Genomic DNA, 25,960 nt, shown 5'->3' on the forward strand with positions numbered 1-25,960 from the left:
TTTATCCAATATTTTATATATTATTATTAGAATTAGCACCATACGCCACTAGTACACGAAAAATAATCGAAATCGACGCATAAAAAACCTACGACGTAAAACGAATATTCGATTATAAACGTAACCACGGTAAAATAAAATATTTTGTTGAATGGGAAAATTATAAATACGAAAAAAACATTTGGGAACTTTTTAACCATTTTTAAAATTGCCAAAAACCATTCCGCCAATATTACCAGGAATTGGAATTACGAACAAGTTAGCCAAAAAAAAAGGACGGCCAAAAAAAGCACCATTTACCATTTTTAGAAATTAAATTTGGAAATATCCAATTTTGTGGATTAGCACCCAATACCGAGGACCAATTAATAATATCGATATAATTTAGGGAGCGCAGTTTCGGGACCAGACCCGATTCGGAAGGATTATCGAAAAGCAGTTCGTCGATCCCCAAACGATTTTTTTCTACAGTATTTTTTACCGATAATTTAACATTTAAACGGATAATTTTAATTTTATTGCGAAATTAAAAAAGGCGTTTTTATTTGCGTAAACGTAATAACCGATTAAATTTTTCGGACAATTTTCGTTGTAAATTTGCAATTTCCTGTTATATACGGAAAATATCGTTTTTAATTTTAAATTTTTGCAATTCCAATTTTTTTTTTTAATTTAATCGACCCATTGGGAAAACGGGTTAAATTGTGAAATAAAAACCCCCCACGCGAAAAAAAAACCATTTATAATTGGTAATAGGGACGAAAATAGCATTATATTTCCGACTACGACGAACATATTTATTATATTGAAAATTCGATGAAATTATGCGATACGAATGGCCACGGGCCTTATAAAAAAAACACGGTATAATTTCGAAACCTTTAAAAACGATGGTTTCAACCAAACGTTTATAACGAACGGAGGACGAGGAAATAAGGCGGATAAATTACGACCGTTTTTTAATTCGAAACGATATCGCGGTTAACAAAAAAAAACGAAAAAAACCGCGGGAGGAAATATTAAAGGAATAATTTATTTATACGGCCACGGGGTTTGGTTTTGGGAGGAGAGATTTAATATTACGACCAGGGTTGGGACCGATACGATTGGGTAAAAACGGAAAAGGTGTCGGGAACCTAAATGTTACGATTAAGGTATCGGGGTAACCTATTTTTAAGGTAAAATAAAGTGGGTTAAAGCAATTGAGCGTTTAATTGGGTGATTGGGTATTTTTAACGACTGGGGTGAAATTATAATCGGTCTCAAATAAATATTGAGGTTAATTAAAATTTAATTACTGCTAAACAATTTTAAAATCGAATTTATTTATATGGTAATAAATGCGTTTTATATAAATTGTGGTCCTGATCGCGATATGTTTAATATATTCCATAGCCGACATATTATTTGTTTTGCTATATTTAATATGCGACATATTAATTATATCCCTTTTTTGGCGATCACGTAATATTACGTGTCCTTTCCCTTATATAATCCGGTTTTTACCGGTCGGTGATTTTTTTGGATAAATATTGTTAAAAGGGGTGTAACCCCACCTGGCCTTTTTGGTACCGGCCCAATTATTTGGTCGTAACATTAGGTTTCTCCTCCTTTGGCCAAATCCCTTTGGCTTTAAATAATTTATATTCCCCTAATTTTTATTTTTAGTTTTTGGTTCCTCCTTTGCTAATTCCTTTGCGCTATATTTAACCGAATTAACAAATTTCGTGGTCGTTTTTCCACCGCTCGTTGCAACGATTTGCTTTTTATACTCCTTTTTTCGGCGGTTAAAATACCTTTTTATTCTGTTTGCGAATCGCAAAAAATTGCGAAATGCGCTGTATCGCCTCGGGATTTTTTTCGTTATGTTAAATATATTCGCTTGGGTCGCTCGCGATGCGACGTTATGGGTATTTCCCGGGAGCAATTGCACAAAATCGCGGTTTAACATTCGAAATTCGAATTTAAATTGGAAACGGCGGAAAAAAAAGTTCTTCGTTTGCGAAAATAAAAAAAAATGTGGTTTAAAAAAATAATAAAAGCGGTCCGTCGGGGTATCGACAATTTGGAAAAGTTGGATCGGGTGGAACGTAAAAAGGCAAAACAGGAAAAGCGGCGGCGGTTAACCGAAATTTTTCCTGAAATGTTTTTGGAATCGCTTTTTCCGGATTCCAATTTTGTTTGGAATTCGATTTTCCCGATGGGTCTTTTAAATCCTTTTTTGTTGCATAAGATAAATGTTTTTGCGTAACATTTAATTGGTAAATTGTCCTGTTTGTATCCCGATTTGTAATATATACTAATTATTTTTTTTTCGTAGGTTCGTCGGGTGGTATTGTTTCGAATCCTAATCGGTCCCTAATTTCGGGAAATGGTAGGTGGTGCTTTTTTGGGTCGTCCTCTCTTTTTTGTCTAATTTGCTCGCAAATCCAACTTTTAATAATATTGGTGGAGTGGTTTTTGGCAATTTTAAAGGTGGTTAAAAAGTTCCCAAATGTTTTTTTCGTGTCCATAATTTTCCCATTTAATAAGGTATTTTGTTTTACCGTAATTGCGTTTGTGGTCGAATATTCGTTTTACTTTGTAGGTTTTTTGTGCGTCGATTTCGATTATTTTTCGTGTGCTGATACCGTATGGTGTTGGTTCCAATAATAATATATGAAATATTGGGTAAGTTTTTATGGTGTTTGGTAACGCTAATCGGTAATTGGTGTCGCTAATCTTTTTGTTAATTTTAAAGGGTCCAAGCTTTTTAAAATTTAATTTGCTATTTGGTCGTTGTATTTTAATGTTGCGTCGAATAAAGTAGGCGCTATTTCCCTCCTCGAAAAATAATCCCTTTATCCGATATTAATTGGCGTATTTTATTATTTTTTCTCGTACGAACTTTAATTCCTGCTGGAGTTTTTCGTGCAATTATCGTAGTTCGTTTACTTATTTATCGGTTCGTAATACCGTAATAATCGTTTTGGGTTTTCCGTATATTGTAGGGTTAAATCCGTAATTGGCGTAAAACGGGGTTGTTTTAATATTTTCGTTTTTTAAATTATTGTAGGCGAATTATATTGTGGGTAATAATCGTACCCAATCGTTTTATTTGTGGTTTACGTAGCATTTTAAATACTGTTCGAATATTTGGTTAGCTCGTTTTATTTATCCGTTTATTTGGGGGTAAAATGCTGTTAATAATTTGTAATTAGTTTTTAGCTATTCCATTAATAATTTCCAAAATTTTAATATAAAAAGTTTGTTTTTATCGGTGACGATATTTTTTGGTAATCCGTAATTGTTAACAATTATTCGTAAAAATGTATAGGCGATTTTTTCGGCATTGCTACTTTCCTTATATGGTAGAAAATAGGCATATTTGGTAAATTTATCCATTATAATTAATATATTATTATATTTGGTTCGTGTAAATGGTTTTTCTAAAAGTGGTAATTTAACGATAAAATTTATAGTAATGGTCTGCCAAATTTTGTCGGGGGTTGGTAATGGTTATGATAATTTATAAAATTTATATTTTACGGATTTGCTTTTAATATAAAATTCGCAATTTTTAATGGCTTTTCGTACTTTTTATCGTGTTTTTTTAAAATTATAATACTGCTTTAACCGTTTCCATATTTTCGAAATTCCTTGGTGTCCGTGGGCTTTATTTTCGTGGATTTTCCGTATTTTTTCTGGTATGGTTATTATATTAGTTATTATGAGGTTTCGGTGTATTGGTAAAAGGTTTCCGTTTTCGTTTATTGTAAAAATAACGCGGGTTTCCTTTGGTATTATATTTTCGTGGTCCGGTCTCCGGTTAAAGGCGTCGGCCCTGCCGTTTTCTGTTCCTTTCCGGTATATAATCCTAAAATGGAATTTTAATAGGAATTTTAACCATTTAATTTATCGTTTGTTTAACATTTTACTAGTGGTAAAATGGGTTAAATTTTTATGGTCCGTATAAATTAACACCTCGTATTTAATTCCGGATAATTGGGGTTTCCATTTTTCAAATGTTCGAATAATAATTATAAATTTTTTATCGTATATTTGGTAATTAAATTCTAGTCCATGTAACTTTTGTGAAAAAAAGGCGCAAAAATGCAATTTTTTTTTTTCATTTCGTTGGTTAAACTGTCCTCCGATTACGTAGTTGGATACGTCGGTTTCAATTTCGAAAAGTTTCGTTGGGTTTGGTATTTTAAATATCGGTTTTCGGGCTATTGCGTTTTGTAATTGTTTAAAGGCCTGTTATATTTATTCCGTCCATTGGAATTCCAAATCCTTTTTAATTATATTGGTTAATGGGGTGGCGATCGCGCCGTATCCCTTAATAAATTTTCTGTAAAAATTCACAAATCCGAGAAAAGTTCGAACGTTTTTTACGTTTTGTGGTTAAAACCATTTTTTTACGGTTTGGATTTTTAATTTTTCCATCCTAATTTTTCCAAAAACGATAATATATTCTAAGAAATTAATTTGTTTATTGTAAAAAAGGCATTTTTTTTGGTTTAATTAAAAGTTTAACGTTTTGTAATTTTTGTAAAACCGTGTAAACGTATTTTTTATATTTTTCCAACGTTTTGGAAAAAATAAGGATATCGTCCAAATAAATAACGACGAAAATGTTTAAACATTCCCTAAAAACGTGGTTAATTATGGTTTAAAAAGTTGTTGGGGCGTTGGTAAAACCGAAAGGCATTATTAGGTACTCGTAATATCCTCGTCTGGTGCGAAACGCGGTTTTCCATTTTTCGCCTTCCTTTATACGGATTAAATTATATGCTTTTTCAAAATTTAATATTATAAACCATTATATTTGGTAAAACATGTTTCGGAGTTTTTTTATTAATAGGAGTGGGTAGCAATTTTTTATGGTAATGTCGTTTAATTATTTATAATCCACGTATAATCGTAATTTTCCGTTTTTCTTTAGTACGAAAAAGATTGGGTATCCTATTGGTAATATTAATAATTTAATGTAACCTTTTTTAAGGTTTTTTGCGAAATATTCGTTAATACCTCCATTTGTGTTGGATTTAAACCGTATATTTTGTGGAATTTCGGTTGGGTTCCTTCTTTAAATGGTATTTCGTGGTCGATTGGGTTATATTCGGGTAATCCGGTTTCGAATTTTTGGCTAAATAATCGTGTGTAAATTTGGTATTTTTTTGGGATTTTGCGGTTTTTGGTCTGTCCGTTTGTATTTAATATTATAGGATTAAATCGGTTTTGGTTTGTGGATAATCGCTTTTTTTCCAATATTGGCTCCGGGTTTGGTCGTTTTTTTTATAAATACGCTATTTGTTTTGTTTGGTTCGTCCGTGCCCTACGTTTCCTGTATAAACCTTTCCATATTGGAGGTCGTTTAATAATTAAGTGCTTTTCCCATTGGATTTGGCCGATTGTCCAATTTATCCTAAAATTGTTTTTTTTAAACCAGGGAATTCCCAAAATTATATTTTTATCCCTTATTTCCGTAATATTTAAAGTAATTTATTCCTTTCGTCCGTAATTTTCCATTTAAAAATGTACGGTTTTTATTTCGATAATACCGTTCCCGTATAAAATTGCCTTTCCTTCCACGGTTTGCAATTAATATGGCTTTTTTTTTTATTACCAAAATATCCGTCGTTTTATTACGATTTTTGGTAATATATAATTATTTTATACTCTATTATCGAAAAATACTCGTATGGGTTTTTTATCGAATCGTATATTAAAAAATATATATTCGTGTTCCGTTACCGTATTTTGCGTAACGTTTAAAATTTTTTATTTTGTTTTTATCGTCGCCGTTCGGTGCCTTATACCGTTTGGCTGTTTTAATTTTTTAGCTTGTTGGACTCGCGTCGTGGGTCTTTGTTTTTTTTATTTTTGGGTGCGAAATTGCTCCTCGTTTTAACTTCGTCGAATAAATGTTTGGTTAATGCGGGTGTTTTGCGTGCGTTCGTGGGCGTTTGTTTATCTTTCACCTTTGGGTCCCATATAATTTTGGTTATGGGAGCGGGTATTTGGTGTCGTTATTTTCGTGCGTGCCAATTTTGGGTTTTGGCTAATATGTGGATTTTATATATGCTGTAAATGCATTCGTACCACGGAAAGCTCGACTGGTTGCAACATATTATGGGGTATTCGTCGTTAGGCGTAAAATTCACTATTGGTTCGTTTCGGAATTTAATTTTAATTTCCCAATTGGGTAGTTTTTCGGTTATGTAAATTTCGTTAATTCCGGTAATTAATCGTCGTCGAAGGAAAACATTGTAATAAATTTTTTTGTTTAGGTAAATTCCACAATTATTTCGGAAACATTCGGCCCAAAAAACGCGGGAGTGTTCCGGGTGTTTAATATTAAATATTGGGTGGTTTCCAAACGTAGGATCCGGGTTTTTTAAAAAATCCTATCTTTATTATATTAAATTATATCTTGGGAATTGGATTAATTAATCGTTTCGGTATAAATCGATTTGCTTTTTAACGTATTTGTAAAAATCGTTGGTTTTTTCCGCGTTATAACGGCTTAAAATTACTTTTTTTTCGTCGTTTAAATTTTCGTTTAAAACGTTATTGGAAAATTTTTCCGTCGAAGGTTGGTTGGTTATCCTAATACGGTGGGTTTATCCCAATGGTTCCGTGTCGGATTTTTTTAAAGCGTTCAAATCCGTAAATTCGGGTAATGTGGCGTTTTGTCGGTGTAAATTAATTGGTGGCTTTATTTTTATAAATATTCGGTTTCCTATTGCCAATATTCGGGTACCTTTTAATTTTTAAAGGTACCATCCTACGTCCGTTTTAAAGTTATTATAAATTATGCAATTATCGTCGTAGCAGGTGGTCCAATTTATTAAATTATATTAATTAGGCTGTGCCTATTGGTAATTTGTAGCGTTAAATCCTCGTATTTTTTCGGGTTTGCCTTTAAAGTCGAGGGTAAAACCGGGGGTGTTATTTTAATTTCCAAGGCAATGTTTGGCGATATGCCCTGCTTTATTACATTTAAAACATTTACCATTTGTGGGGTTTTTGCGAGGTTTTTTGTATTATATCGCGTTAAAGTTTATGGGTTTATTATATATCCCGTATAAAATGCTATATTGGCGAGGCGGTTTGGGGTGTTAGTATTTGCGTCCGGTATTGGTTTATCGCAAAATTGGGCCCCATACGTTGCGTTTTTCGCGTCGTTCCAGCTTTCTTTCGTATTGTCGGTTATTAATTTTAATTATTAATTTTACGTATTCGGTTAAAATATCGGGTCGTTTTTTTTTAACAAATTCGTTTTTAATTTTTTTTTTAAATCCCGCATAAAAGCGTGCTATTAGGGCTTCGGGGCCCCATGGTAATTTGGCGGTATTTTGTCGGAATTTACTGGTATATTTGAATGCCGATTTAATTTGGGTGAGACGCACCAATTTACGTTTAACCGTACGTTCCTTATTTGGGTTACCGAATGCTCCCCTAAAACATTTTTCGAAATTGTCGTAATCGTCGAAAATGCGGTTAATTTCAATTTTACGGTTTTTTTTTTTTTTTATAGTCCAGGTAGTTTCGCAAAATGGGCTCGAACCAGGCGAGCGCGTCGCTTTTTAAAAACGAAATTGCGTAAATAACCTTATTTGCATTATTGTCGAAATTATCCTCGTTAAAATGTAAATATGTTCGGGCTCCCGTAAAAAATCCCTGTAAAATACCTATAGTGCCGTTAAAAAGCGTAAGTAAAGGATATTTAATGCTGTTTTTATTAATTCGGTTAATTTATTCGGTTATTCGTTCCTAAAATTGTCGATTTTCGGTTTGGAGCGTCGCGACCATTTAACGTAAAACGTTAACGTTGGCCGGAACGTTGGTGGTAAAAGGGGTTTAAAAAGTGGTCCTATTGGAAAATATTATATCGGCGGTACTGCTCGGTATATTTTAAAACAAAATATTAAACAAAAACAATTAAAATATTACGATTAAGGTATCGGGGTAACCTGTTTTTAAGGTAAAATATAGTGGGTTAAAGCAATTAAACGTTTAATTGGGTGATTGGGTATTTTCAACGATTGGAATGAAATTATAATCGGTTTTAAATAAATATTAAAGTTAATTAAAATTTAATTGTTGCTAAACAATCCTAAAATCGAATTTATTTACATGGTAATAAGTGCGTTTTATATAAACTATGGTCCTAATCGCGATATGTTTAATATGTTCCATAACCGACATATCATTTGTTTTGCTATATTTAATATGCGACATATTAATTATATCCTTTTTTTGGCGATCACGTGATATTACGTGTCCCTTCCCTTATGTAATCCGGTTTTTGCCGGTCGGTAATTTCTCTGGATAAATGTCGTTAGGAGGGGTGTAACCCCACCTGGCCTCTTTGGTACCGGCCCAACTGTCTGGTCGTAACACTAAACCAAAATTACCAAAAATTACGGACCCGGAATAAAAAATGGGAAGCACGAGGTTACGTAATAATAAAATAAGGAACCCTAACCCGATTACCAGGACCAAAATAACTATAATTATTGCTAAAAAGGTGATCGTACCAACGGTAATCACCCCGGAATAATTATAATTATTTATACAAAAGTGATTACATTTGGAATATAGTTTATATAAAATACGTTTATTACCATGTAAATAAATTCGATTTTAAGATTGTTTAGCAGCAATTAAACTTTAATTAACCTTAATATTTATTTAAGACCGATGATAATTTCACCCCAGTTATTGAAAATACCCAATCACCCAGTCAAACGTTTAGTTGTTTCAACCCACTGTACTTTACCATAAAAACAGGTTACCCCGATACCTTGATCGTAATAACCGGGTCGGATGGACGATTCGAAAGCATTTCTTAAGACTGAGGAGCTCGGCGCGCTTGCAGGAAAGCACAAAGGCTTTGCCGCAAATACCGATCCAAAAATTCACCGGAATATACGGAAATTATTGGAGGCTAGCTTCAGCCTCAATGCTATTAAAACATGGCAGGAACCCATTTTACATAAACATTTTAACCGGTTTATCGACAAAATTAAAAAGGCTTCGAATAATGGCGCCATTAACCTAACCAAGGTGAGTTGTTTACAAAAATAACCCATATATTATTACGAAAAGATACTTGGGCCAATATGTTAATATTATGGAGCAGTGGGCTGAATGGCTCAGTATTAACCTTGCTGGCGATCTGACGTTTGGGTATAATTACGGCAACGTAGATAATGGTAAATTTTTACCGATTTTGCAATAATTATACCTAGATTAGATCACAATTAATTTTGAAAACGTACTCGATAGGTAAAACGGGGGTGTTCTTGGAGACTTTTTCCAAGCTCAGCTTCTGGGGCACTGTAAACCAAGCGTCGGCACGGTTCCCGATCCTTTATCCTTTTATTCTAATCTCCATGAGCCCCGGGCTTGCAAAGATTGCACCCAAGCTTCAACGCATCAACAGCGAACATATTACCAATCGAATTAGGAATCGCGACAAACTCGCTCACGAAGATTTCATATCGGCGCTAATACCAACAGAAGGACAGACGCCCGAGCTTGAGTTTCTCGTCGCGCAAAGCATGAACATCGTAATAAGTAACGCCGAGGCCACTTTAAATATGTTCGTGGTGGCCGTGCACTTCCTTGGTATTTACCAAGATCGGTTGGAAAAGTTGAAAAAGGAGATCCGCGGCCGTTTTACTTCCTATGACGAAATTACATCTGCAAACGTGCAGAATATCGTTTGGCTCAACGCCGTTGTTAATAAAGGACTTCGACTGGCCACCCAGGGTATTTCAGGTCTCCCGCGAATCAGCCCAGGGGCTATAATCGACGGGCATTTTATTCCAAAAGGGGTAAATTTAACTCGCGTTTGTTCAATTATTCCTAAATTAGTTTCCAATCGGCTTATTCCCAAATTCACATTTGCCACTTTAGTACCGCGTACAAACCAGCTTTTGGGCTGTGTTTTATTCTGAGCGATATTTCGCAAAGCCAAGGGAATTTTGGCCAGAACGGTGGCTCCCCAAGAATTATCCCGATTACGATAATATTTTCGCCAACGACCAGTTTGCTGCATATTAACCTTTTAATCTCGGCACCAGAGGCTGCATTGGCCGCAAAACAGGTCTTATCCAGGCCCAGCTAATGTTTGCAAAACTTATTTGGGCGCTGGATTGGGAGCACTGCAACCAAGATTAAATAGACTGGGAGCGAGATTTAAGGAGGTACGCCATGAATTAACTGCCGCATATATTTGTCCGTTTCCGGAAAAAACGGCAAATATAACCCATTTGGAAGTTGCATGTTTGGGTGAACCTCGGTCCTATGCTGGTAGCAGTGTTCGCCAATTTTGTAAGACGACGATTGTTCTTTTAAAATAAATTAAACGTTATTAGAGTTTAAGGTTTATTAAAAATTATATCCATTATTATAAAAAATCCACAAAATTATTCCATTTTATAAACACAGGTATACACCGGTCGACGAACTTGTTAATCACTTACTCCTGTTAATAAAAATAATATGGACGTGTTTTTGGAATCAAGCCATATAATTCCTATAAACTCTTATATAATACCTAACATACCAACTTTATAGCTGGGTAGGGTACCTTTATACACTAAATCCCACGTGGTTTTATTAACAACACCTCCAAAATACTTATATATCCATTAAAAGTCGGGTATAGGTGAGCTGTTAGGTTATTCTATCGAAACACAGGTGAAAATTTGGAGAAAGTCGTGGATATTATTATATATAATTACTTTTAGTAAAAAATACCTTTTTCATTTAAACTTCCTCCCAAAGAAATAATTTTAATCAAATAGGAACGATATTTCATTTTAGGGCAGCGAGCAAAGATTTACTAATCTTATCCCTATTAAAACTCAGACAATTATATAACACGAAATGGTTAACAAGGCGTATGTAAAACTTAATCAAATAATTATAAACTTAATAGCAAAGGTTTTGTGCGGTTTTTTAATTTCCTCTACGGACTATAAATGCCTCCAAATAAAACCTTAAACATTTTGAACATCTCCCAAGATTTCTCTTAATTATAACGGGTACCATTAAATATAAACTCGTAAGGCTCCTTGCGAATTATTGGCTCGTCGTCGTGAACCTCTAATACTTGACCAGTAAGCCCTATATCACCCACGAAAAGTGAAACGGCTTTTGTCATAGTTAATATTAATGTCACCACCATATGCTGGTACATAGCCGGGTCTGGAATAATGTTTGTCACTGGGACCGTAAAATTTAAAATCGTAAATACCAAAAAAAGAAAAAAAGCAAAGTCGGGGGGAAAACGCGTATTCTTACCTAAAGCAGCTGGCGCCAGGGCGTTTATTTGGATCTTAACATCCTCCAATATTGGTGCCGTTAAACGCACAAGTCCAACAACTCCCGCTTTGGTTCCTGCATATATTGGTCCGACAGGAAACGGGTATAAAGCAGCGTTAAAAACTGTGCAGACGATTAATCCCCTGGAGTTTCCGCAAAGATTATTCTTGCTTATGTAGTGAATAGCCAGTTTCACCGCTAATGGAGTTTTTTTCCCAAGCCATGGTTAGTACGCGTACAACATCTGATTCGATTTAGTACATCTTTTAGCAGGGAAATATATTCGACATACAATATATAATTCCATTTAGGTTTACCGCCACAAATTTGAGGTTAGGTTCCTGAGGAGTATCGGGATAAATAATTGCCAGGGCGTTTAACATACCCTCTGCTATACCCGCGTTGGTATAAACGAAATCGATGTGGCCGTTTGCCATATAGGCTAGGGCAAAAACCTCGGCTTGCTTCTTCCAGGACGAAACATCGCACTGGTAAAATAAAACGGTGGCATTAGGATATTCCAACCCAATTTCTAAAGCCAGTTTCTCCCTAACGGCCTTGTTAACGTCGAGAATTGCTATTTTTCCTCCCGTGGAGGCAAAATGCCGAGCTATAGCCAAGCCGATACCACTGGCACCCCCAGTCACCACGACAGATCGGCTTGCGTTAATTACCATGACTGTTTTATGTGACCAAAGCGAATTTTCTTTTCAGGTTTAAGGCTGTTGTATATTTTATAAAAAAGCCACTGCAAATAGACGATTCTTAGTGCGATAAAAGTGATGAATTAACCATGTCATTTTAACATTTATGCGAGGAGCCACCAAGCTTGGTATAGTGGCAGCCTGTTGCTTTTTTTTCCTCCGTTCCGAAATAGGTTATCCGCTCCGATTAGATTCCGAAAAGATTTCGAGATTTGTAGCAGTTGTCCGGATTGGCCAAATCTGACGCAAGAAGGAACGGACACCATCTCATGTCATTCCACTAACTGCTGGAACTAGTCATTTGGATTAACCAGCTGCAGGAATTATCCATTCCGCATTTAATACGATTTTTGTGTTTTAAATCATAGTACTATATCTCGGAACATTGAAGAAGCTATTAGTATCCGGAAACAAGCAGTATTTTATTTTATGGCTCCGAGAAACAAAGTTTACCGGAGTTCGGAGAGCTGAAACTTTCGACTGAAGAAATACTATTCTCCACTCAATATTTATTAAATTACCCCATTTAAAACTAATGGCAATTCCGAGACCCACAGATTGGAGCGGCAGTAGCCGTTAGGCAGCGGCTTTCCTGAATCGAAAAGGTTTTATTGGCCAAATGGGAAAAGCAAATATGTACGCAATAGTAGAAAACACACGAAAAGAAATATATACCAAGGATTTAAATAGTAGACAATATAAACTTTAAAAAAAACTAAATTTTATTTTAACCTCTGAGCAATTGGTACTCGCCTAGATATTATTTCGCGGCTGTTTATAATACGTCCTGCCCTTTAAAAAAAGACTGATGTTTGCAATTATTTGCGAGACAAACCAATTTCGTTATCACTTTATATTCCCCCATACAAGTTGATCAAATGGCTGCGCCGCAGAAAGAAAAGCGGATCCCAATAGCCATTATCGGCATGGGGTGTTAATTCCCAGGTAACGCAACTAGTCCGACCAAATTCTGGAACATGATTAAGAACGGCCAAGGCAAATAAATCCGATTAAGAAAACACTCCCTTTTTAAAATTTATATTGACATTAGAAAAAAAAAAAAAAAAAAACAGATGCATACTCTACCACCTTTAATCGATGGAAATCCGATGTTTTCCACCATCCAAATAACAAAAGCCGGGTAAATACGCTAGCAACCAAGGGCGGATATTTTTTTAGGGAGGACCCGTATAAGTGGAATGCGGCCTTTTTCAATATTACAGCGGTTAAAGCCAACGTTTTGGACCCAAAACAGCGCATCGTTATAAAGGTCGTTTACGAGGCATTTAAAAACGCTGGTTTACCAATTCCAAAAATCGCCGGCACCTAAACTGCATGCTACATTGGATTTTTAACGAGTAATTACAGGGATATAATTACGCGGGATTTTGGGAATTAGCCCAAATACTATATTTTAAATAATTGCGAGGAAATAATTTCCAACCGGGTGTTTCATTTTTTCGACATTTACGGGCCCAGCGCCACCGTAAAGACAGCCTGTTTTTCGAATTTTATGGCCACTCACCTAGCCTGCCAGAACCTGTATTCTGGGGAATCTAAAATGGCGGTTGCCGGGGGTATAGGTCTTACGCTCACTCCAAACGGGAATATCCAGCTCGCAAATTTAACCTTCCTTAACCCCGACGGCCATTCGAGGTCCTTTTCCGACGATGCCGGCGGGTACGGCCGAGGCGAGGGTGCTAGCATCCTCATTCTAAAGCGATTAGATAAGGCTTTAAGGGAGGGAGATCCCATTCGTGCTGTGATTCGGGCCTCGGGTGCTAACTTTGACGGATGGACTTAGGGTGTGACATTGCCCTTTAGCGAAGCGCAGGCGGCATTTATTAAATATGTTTACGAGTTAAATAGACTAGATTATTTAGACATTTAATATGTCGAGGCTTATATAAGTTTAAGCCATGTCTATAACGTCGTTTTTATGTAGTCTGGAATTTTTTTCCGAGAAATTTAACACAAAGCGAACTTTTCTTCTTCTTTTTTGCAGGGAACGGGGACTCCAGCAGGCGATCCCCTTAAGGCTGGGGCCATTTACAGGACGATTGGATCAAGTGCCACAAAATCGCGAAAACTTTTAATTGGGAGTGTAAAACCGAATGCAAATTTACTATTCCCAAGTTTTTATTTAAAACGAACTCCAAAATACGCTCGGCTAACATTTTAAACCGGGGGCTTAAAATTAGGTATCTCGAAGCTGCTGCCGGTGTCGCGGGTATAATCAAGGGAATATTAAGGATGGAAAATGGTCTTATACCGCCCAATATTTACTTTAACAAGCCCAATCCAGCCATCCTATGGAAGGAATGGAACATGAAAGTACCCAGCAAATTAACGCCATGGCCTGTGTGCAAAACAAAACGGATGAGCGTCAGCGGTTTTGGCATGGGCGGCACCAACGGGCATATCGTGCTCGAATCCTTTAATCCCAACAACTGGACCGATATATTGCCAGCAAACGGCGTATCACGCGTGGATCCCAGCAGCAAAAAAAGACTTTTCGTTTTTAGCAGCCACGACCAGGCAGGTTTTAAACGCATCGCCGAAAAGCTCGTCGGACATTTGGACGGTTTTGGTCCCGCCGCGTCGAGCCCAGGATTCCTGGCGAATATAAGCTACACTTTGGCCACGGCGAAATCTGGTTTAACATAAAGGTGGAGCTGTATGGTTAAAATTGCTGCCGAGTTCCGTTACCAATTTTCCGCCAAGGCCGGTAACGCCGCCACGCGAACCCCCGAAACCCAGCCCCGGATTGGATTTGTATTTACTGGTTAGGGAGCGCAGTGGGCTGGAATGGGCGTCGAGATGTTAAAATCTCACCCCGTATTTAGGGATTCGGTCCGAAGATCTGTTATATATTTGAAATTATTTGGTTGCGATTGGGATTCTGTTAAAGAGCTTTTAAGGCCCAAGGGGGAGTCGCGACTCAAGTCACCCATAATTAATCAGCCGATTTGCACCGTTTTTCAAATCGCTTTGGTTAACGAACTGCGCTCCTGGGGTGTAATTCCTAAAAGGGTTGTTAACCACTCAAGTGGTGAGATTGGAACGGCTTACAGCGTTAGTATATTTACATACGAGGATGCTGTCGAGGTTATATACCTTCGAGGAAAGTGTTTAGCCGGCCTCGCCGATTTAAAGGGTGGTATAATCGCTGTTGGATGCTCGCACAAACAGGCCAGCTCGATCTTGGAAAAACATCACGGGGATTTCGGCGGAATGGTGATTATAACATGTGTTAATTTTCCAAATAGTATCACGCTCTTTGGGGATTATAACGCTTTCGAAAAGCTTCGTGGCATCCTGGAAGGGGAAAATATATTTGCACGTATGCTACTAATCGACGTTGCGTATTACTCCAGCCATATGCAGCGCGTAATTGGGGAATATGGTGCTTTAATGGCTGACATTAAACCGATACCGGCCTCCGCTGAGGATCCCGACCGGACCATTATATTCTTTAGCGTCACTGCCTCTAAAGTGGCCCCAAAATTTATGGGAAATTACTACTGGGTTCGAAACCTCGTCTTTCCCGTCCTTTTTAAAGGTGCGGTTAAAGAAATGGTTTCTGGAAACGAACCTGGAGCAAACGCCGCCCCTGCCACCAGCAAGTCTCTAAACCTTTTAATAGAAATCGGCCCTTATAATGCGCTAGGAGGACCCATCGAACAAATTCTTTCCCACTACAACTTTAATGGCATTAACTACAAATCGGCATTTAATCGCCTACAGAATGCTATAAACACAATTTTGGATTTCGGCGCGGCCCTGTTTGCCGAAGGTGTTCCGATATAATTACAACAGGTAAACGGCGACTTTCATTGCCAGCTGCTTACAAACCTGCCCCCTTACCCCTGGAATCACTTTAAAATTTTCCGTTGCGATTCTCGTATTGCAAAAAAGCTTTTAGCCCCGTCTTTTAATACCAGAAATCTCCTTGGCAGCCCGGTGCCCATAATGGACGAAATTTAACGCGTCTGGCGAAGTTTTATCCGGCTCGAAAACGAACCCTGGCTCCGAGGTCACATGGTTAAAAGCACGGTACTTTTACCAGGGGCTGGTATAACGAACATCGTTCTCGAAGCCGGAAAACAGCTCGTTTCGCCCGGCAAAACCGCCCGCGCCTTTCATCTCCGCGACGTATCCCTATTTACTGCCATGGCTCTCCCAAAGGGTGTGGCGGTCGAGGTGATAATGCATATAAGGCCTTTTTAACAATTAACCCTGGGATTTTCCCCATCGGCCTGGTGGGAGTTTACCATGTCATCATATGTCGGTGGAGATTAGATGAGGGATAATTGTCGTGGCCTAATAATAATCGACCACGTCGAAGATACAACCACGCAAATGGCAAAAGAGAATGCCATAATTAAAGCCTTTAAAGTAGCCAAATATCACCGCGTGCACAATATTTTGGATTACGAATACCCCAAAACCAGCTTTTACAACCATATAAACAGCGCTTCCTGGAAATATGGAGAAGCCTTCCAGGGTATTAAGGGCTGTTATATCGGTGACGGTTAAAGCATTTTTAAAATTAAAATTACTAATATTGGTGAAATATACAGTAAAGGGAAATACGACCGCCCTTTTTTTATCCATGCCGGCATACTGGATACCGTTTTCCAAAGCTGGTTAAACAGCATTTGGATTGGGGGCAAAAACGGGGGTTTCGACTTTACGAGGCCCTTTATACCGGTTCACTTCACTAAGCTCGAAATCTCAGCCGAGATTCCCGGCGATGTGGATTATATACTACGCGGTCTTTGCCTGTCGCAGCGCTATGGCTTTATTAATTTATTTGCAAATATATTCATTTACGATAAGGATGTCTCTAAACCTTATTTAATGGTTAAAGACTTTCGGGTTGCCGAGTTAAATATGGACGATGGTAAAGGCCAAGAACCAAATTACGTTAATCCAGCCGATATTACTGGAAAGATTTGTTGGAATTACGCCTTGGATTTAATGGAGCCGCAAAACATTTTTCACGTCATGTCTGCCATTTAGCCCAAAGAGAGAATTATCGAGGTTAATTCACCTGTTTTTCTTTTATTTTCTTTTTTCCTAACTCGTTATATTCGGTAAATGTTGTCCGTTATTACTCAATGTCCAAATTAACAATGCCACAAATTATAAAAATAATTCATCATTTTAAACCAAGTTGCAAAGTTTTCGAAGTTACCCTTAACCAGGAACCGGTGCCAAAATTAATTATAACTCAGCTTCCCGAGGGCATTTTTTACCAAAACCAGGTGCGCTACGTCTTAGTTAACCCCAAAGTTGGCCTCATCGACATGGAAGAATTGGATGTTAAAGCGTTATTGGATACTCCGTTTACAGGAACGGCCAAGATTGGCGAATTACCCCAGGCAGGCCTGGTGATAATTCCAAACCAGCTGGCGATAATTAAAAATTACGAACAGCTTATCGACGGTTTACTTGGATTTGCCGAGCCAGACGCAAGGATAATAATTACTACGGTGCAAGGACCACCACCTGCTGGATTTAAAGACAAGGGGTGCACTCTGGAATTTCGAGTTGATGGAAACGGGCCATTCTTTATATACAGGACTGCTGCTGCTGCCAAGCCAAAAAGCTCCGCCAAAGACACGCCTACGCCTGTTCGACGGGCCGTGTTTATCGAGCCTTTAAATGCATTCGAAAAATGTTCTGCATTTTCGAAATCTTTCCAGGATATTTTACAAGTTTAAGGCTATTCGACCTTAACAAAGACCATATCCGACGGCGTTAAAACCGACGTTATAGAAAATAATATAATGGTATTTTTGCTGGAGTTAAAAAAACCAGTGTTGGATAACCTTGGCGAAAAAGAATACGAGGTTATTAAAGGATTTTCGACGACGTTCCAGAGACTTCTTTGGGTAATATGTGGCGATAATCCTTCCTTCGGAATTATCGACGGCCTGTCGCGCTCCATCCAAAGCGAGATCGCAGGCACTAAATTCCAAATGCTCCACCTTAATGCAACCACGGGCATGCAGTACGGTCCCTTTTTGGCAGGACGCATCTTGTCTTCAGAGGCCACCAGGGATAACGAATTCCACGAGCGAGATGGCCTATTACAGGTGACGCGGATATATAGGAGTTTGGCCGAAAATAATGCGATTAAGGACCACTTTAAAGATCGGACGCGGATCACCCAAATCGATTCGGATGCGAACCTTCGTTTGACGATCGAAAGGCCTGGTCTGTTAAATACTTTAAAATTTATTAAAGACGACCGCCTCGCTTTTTCTTTTGCAAATTACCAAGTTAAAATTAAAATCGCGGCCACGGGCATTAACTTTCGAGACATTATGGCCTCCATGGGACTTATTCCCATGTCGGTCTTGGGTTAAAAGGGCAGTGGTATTATTAAAAGGTTGGGAAACAAAATAGCGGGCAAATTTCAAATCGGAAACCGCGTAAGTTTTCTGGGAGTCGGCACACACGCGACCAAGGTTCGCGTAAACCATAATATCGTGGTTAAAATCCCCGATACGATAATATTCCAAAAGGCTATTTACATCCCCGTTTGCTACATAACTGCCTATTATACTTTGGTCAACTTGGAAAGGCTCAGCAAGGGTAAATCGATTTTAATCCATGCAACCGCCGGCGGTGTTGGCCAAGCCGCTGTGCAGATTGCCAAATATCTTGGCGCGACGGTATATATTACCGTCGGTTCCGAAACCAAGCGAAAGCTGTTGGTGAGCACGTACGGGATTTTAAAAGACCACATATTTAACTCGCGCGACCCCAATTTCGCCAAAGGTATAATGCGCGTCACCAAAGGCCGCGGTGTCGATTATATTCTCAACTCTCTTTCGGGTAAGCTTTTTAGGGCTTCCTGGGAGGTTTTGGCCATTTTTGGAACTTTTGTTAAAATTGGTCTACGTAACATTTTCGACAATTCGCGCCTCGAAATGCGGCCGTTTGGGAAAAATACAACCTTTACCTTTTTTAATCAGTTTTTTCTTTACGAACATAATCCTGCCGTGCTTGGTCAACTTTTCAGCCAGGTTTTTAACCTTATTTTCACCGGCACCCTACGTGCTCCAAATCCCTTAACTGTGTGCCAGCTGGACAAGGTTCAGGATGCCTTCCGCACAATCCAGCAGGGTAAATATATCGGGAAATTGGTTCTTTTTTTCCCCGCCGCCGACGAAAACGCAACAACGACAGCAGCCCCCGTGTTGCGGAAAACCAAAGACTTACTCAAACTGGACCCCAATGTCACGTATCTTTTCGTAGGTGGATTGGGCGGCTTTGGCCGCAGTCTTGCCCGGCAATTTGTTATATCGGGTGCTCGGAACTTGGCCTTCCTTTCGAAATCGGGCGATGGCAGCCCCGATGCCCAGGCGCTCATCAAAAAGCTGTCGGGACGCGGCGCAGTCGTCAAGGCGTACCGCGGCAACGTGGCAGACCGGGCTTCGTTTAAAAATGCCCTCGACAAACTTGAAAGTGATTTTCCTCCTGTTAAAGGCGTAATCCAAATGGCCATGGCGCTACGGGATATCGTATTTGAAAAAATGTCGCACGAATGGTGGCGAACCGGCCTGCGGCCCAAGGTGCAAGGAATTTGGAACCTTTACGAATATTTTAATAAGACCCGGCCACTCGATTTCTTTATCATTTACTCCTCCATTTTAGGGCTTTACGGCTACCCAAGCCAGGCGCAATATTCGGCGGGCAATATATATTAAAATACTTTGGCTCACTACCGTCGCAACCAGGGACTTAAAGCCGTGTCGGTCAATCTTGGAATCATGCGCGACGTGGGCGTTTTGGCGGAGCAGGGCGCGACCGGTAATTTCCTCCTTTGGGAGGAAACATTCGGTATCCGGGAGCCTGCCTTTCACGCCCTCTTCAAGGGTCTTATCAACAGACAAAAAAGTTAAAACCCTGCCTCGTGGCCCCCGACACAGATCACCACCGGCCTGGGCACGGCTGACATTATGTCGCGACACGGTCTCGACCAGCCGGAATATTTCAAAATTCCTCGCTTCGGGCCCCTCGCCGTTCTGAGCTCCGCGAGCGGTGGGCCTTCCAGCACGGGCGGCTTAGACGCCGTGTCTCTCTTTTCGCGCTTGCCCGAGGCTTCCTCCAAGGACGAGGCCATAACCATTATCACCGGGGCCCTAGTGGAAAAGGTGGCCGCCATTCTGCAAATGCCGGCATCCGAGGTCGACTCGTCTCGTCCCATATACCGCTACGGGGTTAACTCGTTGGTGGCGCTTAAAATTAGGAACTGGATTATAACGGAGATAAAGGCCACAGTCGCACTTTTGGAGGTTTTGGCCGCAGTGCCTATGGAGGTTTTTTCTGCCAGGATTGCCGAAAAGAGCAAGCTGGTCTCATTTAATTAAGAAGGACGTGTTAAAAATCCCCAATAGGATATTTAATCATGATATAATTAATTAATTAACGGCAACATTGTATAACAGCTCCATTGTTAATAGGTCTTTCGTTAGGTTAATCGATTAACAGAACGTTATTATAGGGTAAAAAGGAATATATGCGGCCAATCCTGTGACTTATTATTTAATTGATGAATTAAACGCAGAAATCTCTATTCCAAACATCCATAGTCTTTTTTCTCCCTATGTGCATGAATATGTTAAAAACCGATCCATATTACACCAACTAATTGGACCGAGTACACGCTATGGTTACTTTAATTGCTACAGCCGTACCCGAGGCCGAGCAGGTTGGAATCACACATCTTAATACTCGCTTGGTAAACAGGGTAATTTGAAATTTCTTCTTTGTGTCAACTATCACCATATTCTAATCTTAGGCTAAAGTCAAGCCCCATCCAGACAACAAGCTATAATTGCTACTTCTTTGCTTTCTTCTCTCTTTAACAGCCAATAACACCATTGGTTAACTTCTTACAATATTTTAACAGTACCCCCATTGGCACAGATCACACTGCCTAAAATCCATCGACTCCTCTCAGAAGCAATAAATGACATAATGTTTGCTATGTCATCCACCCTTCCCAAACGTTTTTCTACACTGCAAACATTCTTTTTCGCATCCAAGTACAAGCGAATTTCCGGACTATCGGGCATGGAAAATTTAAAGTCTGTTTGCGTAACTGGTATTTCCCTTCCGTTAACCAGAAATCCATGCAGTCTCGACCCGAACCAAAACGCGTATTTTACTGGACCAGAAAAGGCAAACTTACTGCCTACAGCCACTAAATTAACTATTATCCTCTCCATACCTGGCCGTTTTCCAAATTCATCCGCCCAAACCCTTATTATAGCCTCGAGGGTACTTTTACATGCATTATATACCACTAAAGGGTTCCGAAGACACGTTAATTTAAAATGCTATCGAGGGAATGGGCATAAAGCAGACGAAGATACGCACAAATTAGTGGCGAAGGGTCCCGTGCGCCTTCCGAGGAGATGTTAATAATCCGGCTATCGGGATTAAAATAGCTTAAAAGGCATTAAACCAGAAATATAAACGCCGCAATATTTGCTGTGAGCATGCGCTTAACATTTTGTTTTTCAATTATACCGATGGGCGACAATTCGATAATGGCAGCGTTTTGTACAAGAATGTTGACGGTCCCGCCAGCTTTCTTCACTGCGGCGACTATATTGGCGGTATATTCCTAAGGCTAAATTAAAGGGGCCACGATGCCAATAATGGAGGGCGAATGGGCTTGACCAGTTTTGGCATATAAGGCCTCGATTTCAGCCTTTAATAATTCGAACTTGCTTAAGGAAGATGGAATCGCGCATATTCCTATAATATTGGCGCCCCGACTGGCGAGGTAAATGGCAATTTCACGTCCAATTCCACGCGAAGACCCGCTGAATTGAGTTTTGTATAGGGTTAGTGTGATGATTAAAACATTAGAGCATATGACAAACCACTGCGCATGCAACAAATTGGTATTATTTACGTCACGATTGCCAGCTTACCGGCCAAGTCTTGCTCTCTTTTGGTGAAATTCCCAAGAACGTTTGGTATATTGTTTTCGAACTGGATGTTTACGCACTCCGCGATTGCAAATATTGGCCGAAAAACGCAAGCGTCGAACATTGAAAAAGTACAACGTGCAGTTTATGTTTTTGGGGCTGTATTATTATATTTGTTTTTCTTAAGCATTTTGGGGAAAACATCGGAGTCGCAACAGCTAGTCACTGGAGGTTTTAACGAGTCACGTTCCGAATAAAACACTGTAATTCCGGATTTGGATCCGCGAATAAAATTAAATTGAACTATTTTCCCACCAGGTTAAGCCCGTGTTAATTAAGTTAGCTTAAATTATGCACGTAATAATTGGAGGGCTTTTTTTTGTCGGTCCCTTCAAAGTATAGAGGAATTGTTTCGGGCTTCACTAACGAGTATTTAACTACGGTTAACGAGCATTTAATTCGATCCACTTAAACACGACAGGGATTAAAATCAGGTGTTATAAGTAGGGTGGTTACGTAATTTTACTTAATTGGTAGAAATTTACATCTTCGGCCCGGCTCGCCCGGGCCGACCCATCCGCGCACGGTGCCCAAGGCTGTAGTTAGCAAGTTCCAATTTGTAGAAAACTATGGCATTCCAAAACCCGCCCATGGGGGCTCGAAACCTTATTTGGAAAGCCCGCGGGCCAACAGCCCACGAGCCCGAGGTTTCTTTCATTGTGGAGGTTATATTTATCGGGCTAAAATTAATGTTAAGGTACATGCCCCACAGCGTGCAAATTAGACGTGGGCCCGTGAGGGTTTCGGTATTGTTTGGCCCACAGGCCCCCGTGGGCGCCCGCAACGGGCTTTGGAATGCCTCAGGACTTAAAACCCCCCCTTCTGGTCTTTTTTTTTTTTTTTTTTTGACACAGAGTATGCCATTTAGGTATTGAATTTAGCTGGGAATAAGTCTCGGAATACGTTTCGACAATGTTAGTACTGGGTGGGGCGAATTATTGGTTTAAGTAAATGCTGGCTAGCCGGAGTTAAGTGCTCGTTAGTCCAGCCCATTGCTTAAAAATCCGTTAACTCGCTGATAATCTTTTGGGCATTCGGTTTTGTAGCTATTTTCGCATTTGCGATTTAAACGACTCCATATTTAACAATGTAACGCTTGTGTGCATTCTCCCCTCGTCAAACCACACAAAAACATGCTCTGAGAATTTGACCCTTTTCCCCGTAGGCTCGATACCGTTCCATGTCTTGATCGGGGTCCACTCGAACGTCACCCTGGCCATAAGCTGCTGCTTATCCTCGTTAACTATAAGCCTTTCCATGGTATTTACACAATCGGCCATCACATCATAATATTCTTCCATGGTTCCCTTATACTACTCCTTCGAAAATTGATAACCATTAAAGATTATTTGGTCGTGAGTAAATTTAACCAACTCCTTATCCATAGTCCGGCTGGAAACGCACTCGAAATATGACCAATAGGCGTCGCGGAGGAGGAAGCCCGCCGCCGCTGGCCGAACAGTCCAAGCAGGGATTTGAACCGTTTGGGATTCTTTGTTGCGCAAAGCGTCGACGTCGTCTATAACATCGATGCTGAAGATTGTGGCATTTTGGAACTTGCAAAAAACATGTTTTCGGAATATAATTACTTCTTTAAATAAGGACGAAAAGTAAGTCTTCGAAATGACTTATACGGCTAAAATGGCCCCAAAGCTTTCCGAAACTTCCCCGGTAAGGATGTGGAAAATGATAAAATTCACATCGCTGGCTTTTTTAAACTCCTTAAAACCCGCCGGCAGGTTTATTAACGACCGAGGTTCGACGTTGCTATTGGCGATAAACTTGGCGAGGCGATCCTTTAGTTTATAACTATTAATCGATTATATATATTCTCGAAATAAAGACTCCATGGTAGATTCGGAGACGCAAAATGGTTATCGCGTAAATTTAAAACTAATAAATAAGCCTTTTAAATGTGCATATTGTATTAAACACTTCCTTTATACCAATGTAGAGTTACAAACTCGGAGCGCCAAGGCGAAAGATATAATAATAAGCAATTACGTTGCTTTATTTAATTTATAAGACCACCCACATTACCGAAAGTTAAACAGCGGAGTTAAGTAATGGGAGAATTAAACTCTCGGAGTGCTTAGGCTGTTATGTGGGGTCTTACGAGCGGCACAGGTGCACTACTCGGAATGTGTCGGAGCTTCGCGGTTAAGCCATCGGAATTGGTGTTACCTTTCGGTTAGCATCCAAGGAGATATGCAGAATCCAAGGACGTCTTAGTGAATTGTAACACAATAATATATAGTGAGAGTTAGGGGCGCACGCCATTCTTTAATAAAATTCGAATAAAGTTAACGAGGCCGCAGTGTACTTTTATCCCCAATTAACTATACGTAACTTCTTAAATTTATTATTAACATATAATATCTTAAATAACTTCATCTGTTTAAACCTAAGCAGATATTATACCGAGATTTAAAATTCTCTTTTGCGAAAATGCCACACACATTAAATGTAACCCGGGTCAAAGGCGTCCTAGACACAGCAAAAGGCGCCGACGCATAACGTTGCGTACCCCCTGTTCGGCACCCCCCCTGTTCGGCACCCTGAAAATCTAACAACGAAATGCCTACTTTTATAAGCTGATTTAAATATAAAATTATCAACGGACAAAAATACAATCGTTTTCACGCTTCTCCGGTTCATTAACCTCTTCTTCATCAGCTAAAGGTTCCAAATTTTCTATATCCTTTTCCTGCAATCCAATAATGTTCTGTTTGTTAACCAAAAGCTCGTTTGGATCCGGAACCACCCTCCTCCTTTTAACCGGCCGTATTGCCTCCAGTTGTGCTTCCAATAAGCTGATTTTTTGCTGGGCGCTAGCCAAAAGGGTATCTTTAGCTTCGAAGCTTTTTTGGACTTTTGCAAATAAAAGACGTGAAGTAGCGTTGGTTTTGTTGGATTGGGAAAGTTTTTGCAGTTGAAATCGGACATCTCGGGTCGTTTTAGGGGTTTTCCAAATAAGTAAAGACGGGTCGTTAATTTTTTGGGCTGGGCTTTCCGGTGTTTTATCCCTTTGCAAACCGTTGTTTTTATCTTTTATAACGTTGGCATTGCTATTTTCTAACAAAAAAGGGCTTAAAAGTGGTTTAACCAAGTTTACCGGCCATAACCCCGTTGTACGCCAACCAGATTGAATGGTTTTTGCTATAAATGCTTTTAATCTGGCTTTTCGATAACAAAGTAGGAAATTTCGTTTTCCAATAATTGTTGAACAGCAAAATTGGCTAACAAATCCAAGTTGACGTCGATAAGCTTCTTTTAACGGCCCAAAAACCGATAGATCCAATGGTTGGAGAACGTGTGACGAATGAGGGGGTAAATATAGGAGTTGAATATTGTTTTGCAAGCAAAGAAGCAAAAATTCGTCCGTTATATGTGATCCATGGCCATCCAAAACTAATAACCGCTTTTCAGGGGTTAAAGGTTGGGTATACGGAATAAACACTTTTTTTAACCATTCGATAGCCGTTTCGTTATTTGTCCACCCGTTTTCGGTTGCGTGAAATTTCCAATTATCGAAAAGGCTTAAATCCGTCGGAAACCATTGTTGTTGTACGTTTTTTCCCTTAAATATAACAAGGGGAGGGAGGGCAACGCCCGTAGCCGATATACATTCGATTATAGTCGTCCAACCCCGCGTTCCGGGCTTTTTCCGTTGCAACGGCCGGATCCCGTTAAGCCCTAATACCAGGCCGTTAGATCCTTTACCTTCCATTATACCGGTTTCGTCCATATTCCAACGGTTTTCCGGTTTAATAGCGTTAATAACCGGGTTCGTAATATAAAGCCACCAAGATTTAATTACCTCCGTAGTAGCGCCATTAACCCGGGCGTTATCTATTCGACGGGGCCTTTGGGTCTTAAGGATTGGATAACGAGCCAAAAAACGAGTTATCC

General features: G+C 39.4%; 6 protein-coding genes across 6 annotated transcripts; all 6 read left to right on the plus strand.

Annotated features, from left to right (window-relative positions):
• Nucleotides 1–12,907: 12,907 nt before the first annotated feature.
• On the plus strand, nucleotides 12,908–13,359 carry PgNI_02616 (uncharacterized protein; the record flags this gene model as incomplete). Its single annotated transcript, XM_031122677.1, has 2 exons — nucleotides 12,908–12,962; nucleotides 13,103–13,359. 2 exons carry the CDS (start codon nucleotides 12,908–12,910, stop codon nucleotides 13,357–13,359), a joined length of 312 nt encoding a protein of 103 aa, XP_030988028.1.
• A 231-nt stretch (nucleotides 13,360–13,590) lies between these two features.
• Nucleotides 13,591–14,696, plus strand: PgNI_02617 (uncharacterized protein; the record flags this gene model as incomplete). Its single annotated transcript, XM_031122678.1, has 3 exons — nucleotides 13,591–13,791; nucleotides 14,035–14,133; nucleotides 14,166–14,696. 3 exons carry the CDS (start codon nucleotides 13,591–13,593, stop codon nucleotides 14,694–14,696), a joined length of 831 nt encoding a protein of 276 aa, XP_030988029.1.
• A 12-nt stretch (nucleotides 14,697–14,708) lies between these two features.
• On the plus strand, nucleotides 14,709–16,016 carry PgNI_02618 (uncharacterized protein; the record flags this gene model as incomplete). Its single annotated transcript, XM_031122679.1, is given in 3 exon segments — nucleotides 14,709–14,804; nucleotides 14,820–15,827; nucleotides 15,849–16,016. 3 exon segments carry the CDS (start codon nucleotides 14,709–14,711, stop codon nucleotides 16,014–16,016), a joined length of 1,272 nt encoding a protein of 423 aa, XP_030988024.1.
• A 54-nt stretch (nucleotides 16,017–16,070) lies between these two features.
• Nucleotides 16,071–17,758, plus strand: PgNI_02619 (uncharacterized protein; the record flags this gene model as incomplete). Its single annotated transcript, XM_031122680.1, has 4 exons — nucleotides 16,071–16,232; nucleotides 16,332–16,563; nucleotides 16,618–17,041; nucleotides 17,209–17,758. 4 exons carry the CDS (start codon nucleotides 16,071–16,073, stop codon nucleotides 17,756–17,758), a joined length of 1,368 nt encoding a protein of 455 aa, XP_030988025.1.
• A 66-nt stretch (nucleotides 17,759–17,824) lies between these two features.
• On the plus strand, nucleotides 17,825–19,753 carry PgNI_02620 (uncharacterized protein; the record flags this gene model as incomplete). Its single annotated transcript, XM_031122681.1, has 2 exons — nucleotides 17,825–18,390; nucleotides 18,430–19,753. 2 exons carry the CDS (start codon nucleotides 17,825–17,827, stop codon nucleotides 19,751–19,753), a joined length of 1,890 nt encoding a protein of 629 aa, XP_030986651.1.
• Nucleotides 19,754–19,816: 63 nt separating this feature from the next.
• On the plus strand, nucleotides 19,817–20,416 carry PgNI_02621 (uncharacterized protein; the record flags this gene model as incomplete). Its single annotated transcript, XM_031122682.1, is given in 3 exon segments — nucleotides 19,817–19,922; nucleotides 19,936–19,943; nucleotides 19,976–20,416. The coding sequence occupies 3 exon segments, from the start codon at nucleotides 19,817–19,819 to the stop codon at nucleotides 20,414–20,416; spliced, it is 555 nt and encodes a 184-aa protein (XP_030986650.1).
• Between the last annotated feature and the right edge of the window lie 5,544 nt (nucleotides 20,417–25,960).

Source organism: Pyricularia grisea (genome assembly GCF_004355905.1).
Source record: "Pyricularia grisea strain NI907 chromosome Unknown Pyricularia_grisea_NI907_Scaffold_1, whole genome shotgun sequence".
Classification (NCBI taxonomy): Eukaryota; Fungi; Ascomycota; class Sordariomycetes; order Magnaporthales; family Pyriculariaceae; genus Pyricularia; species Pyricularia grisea.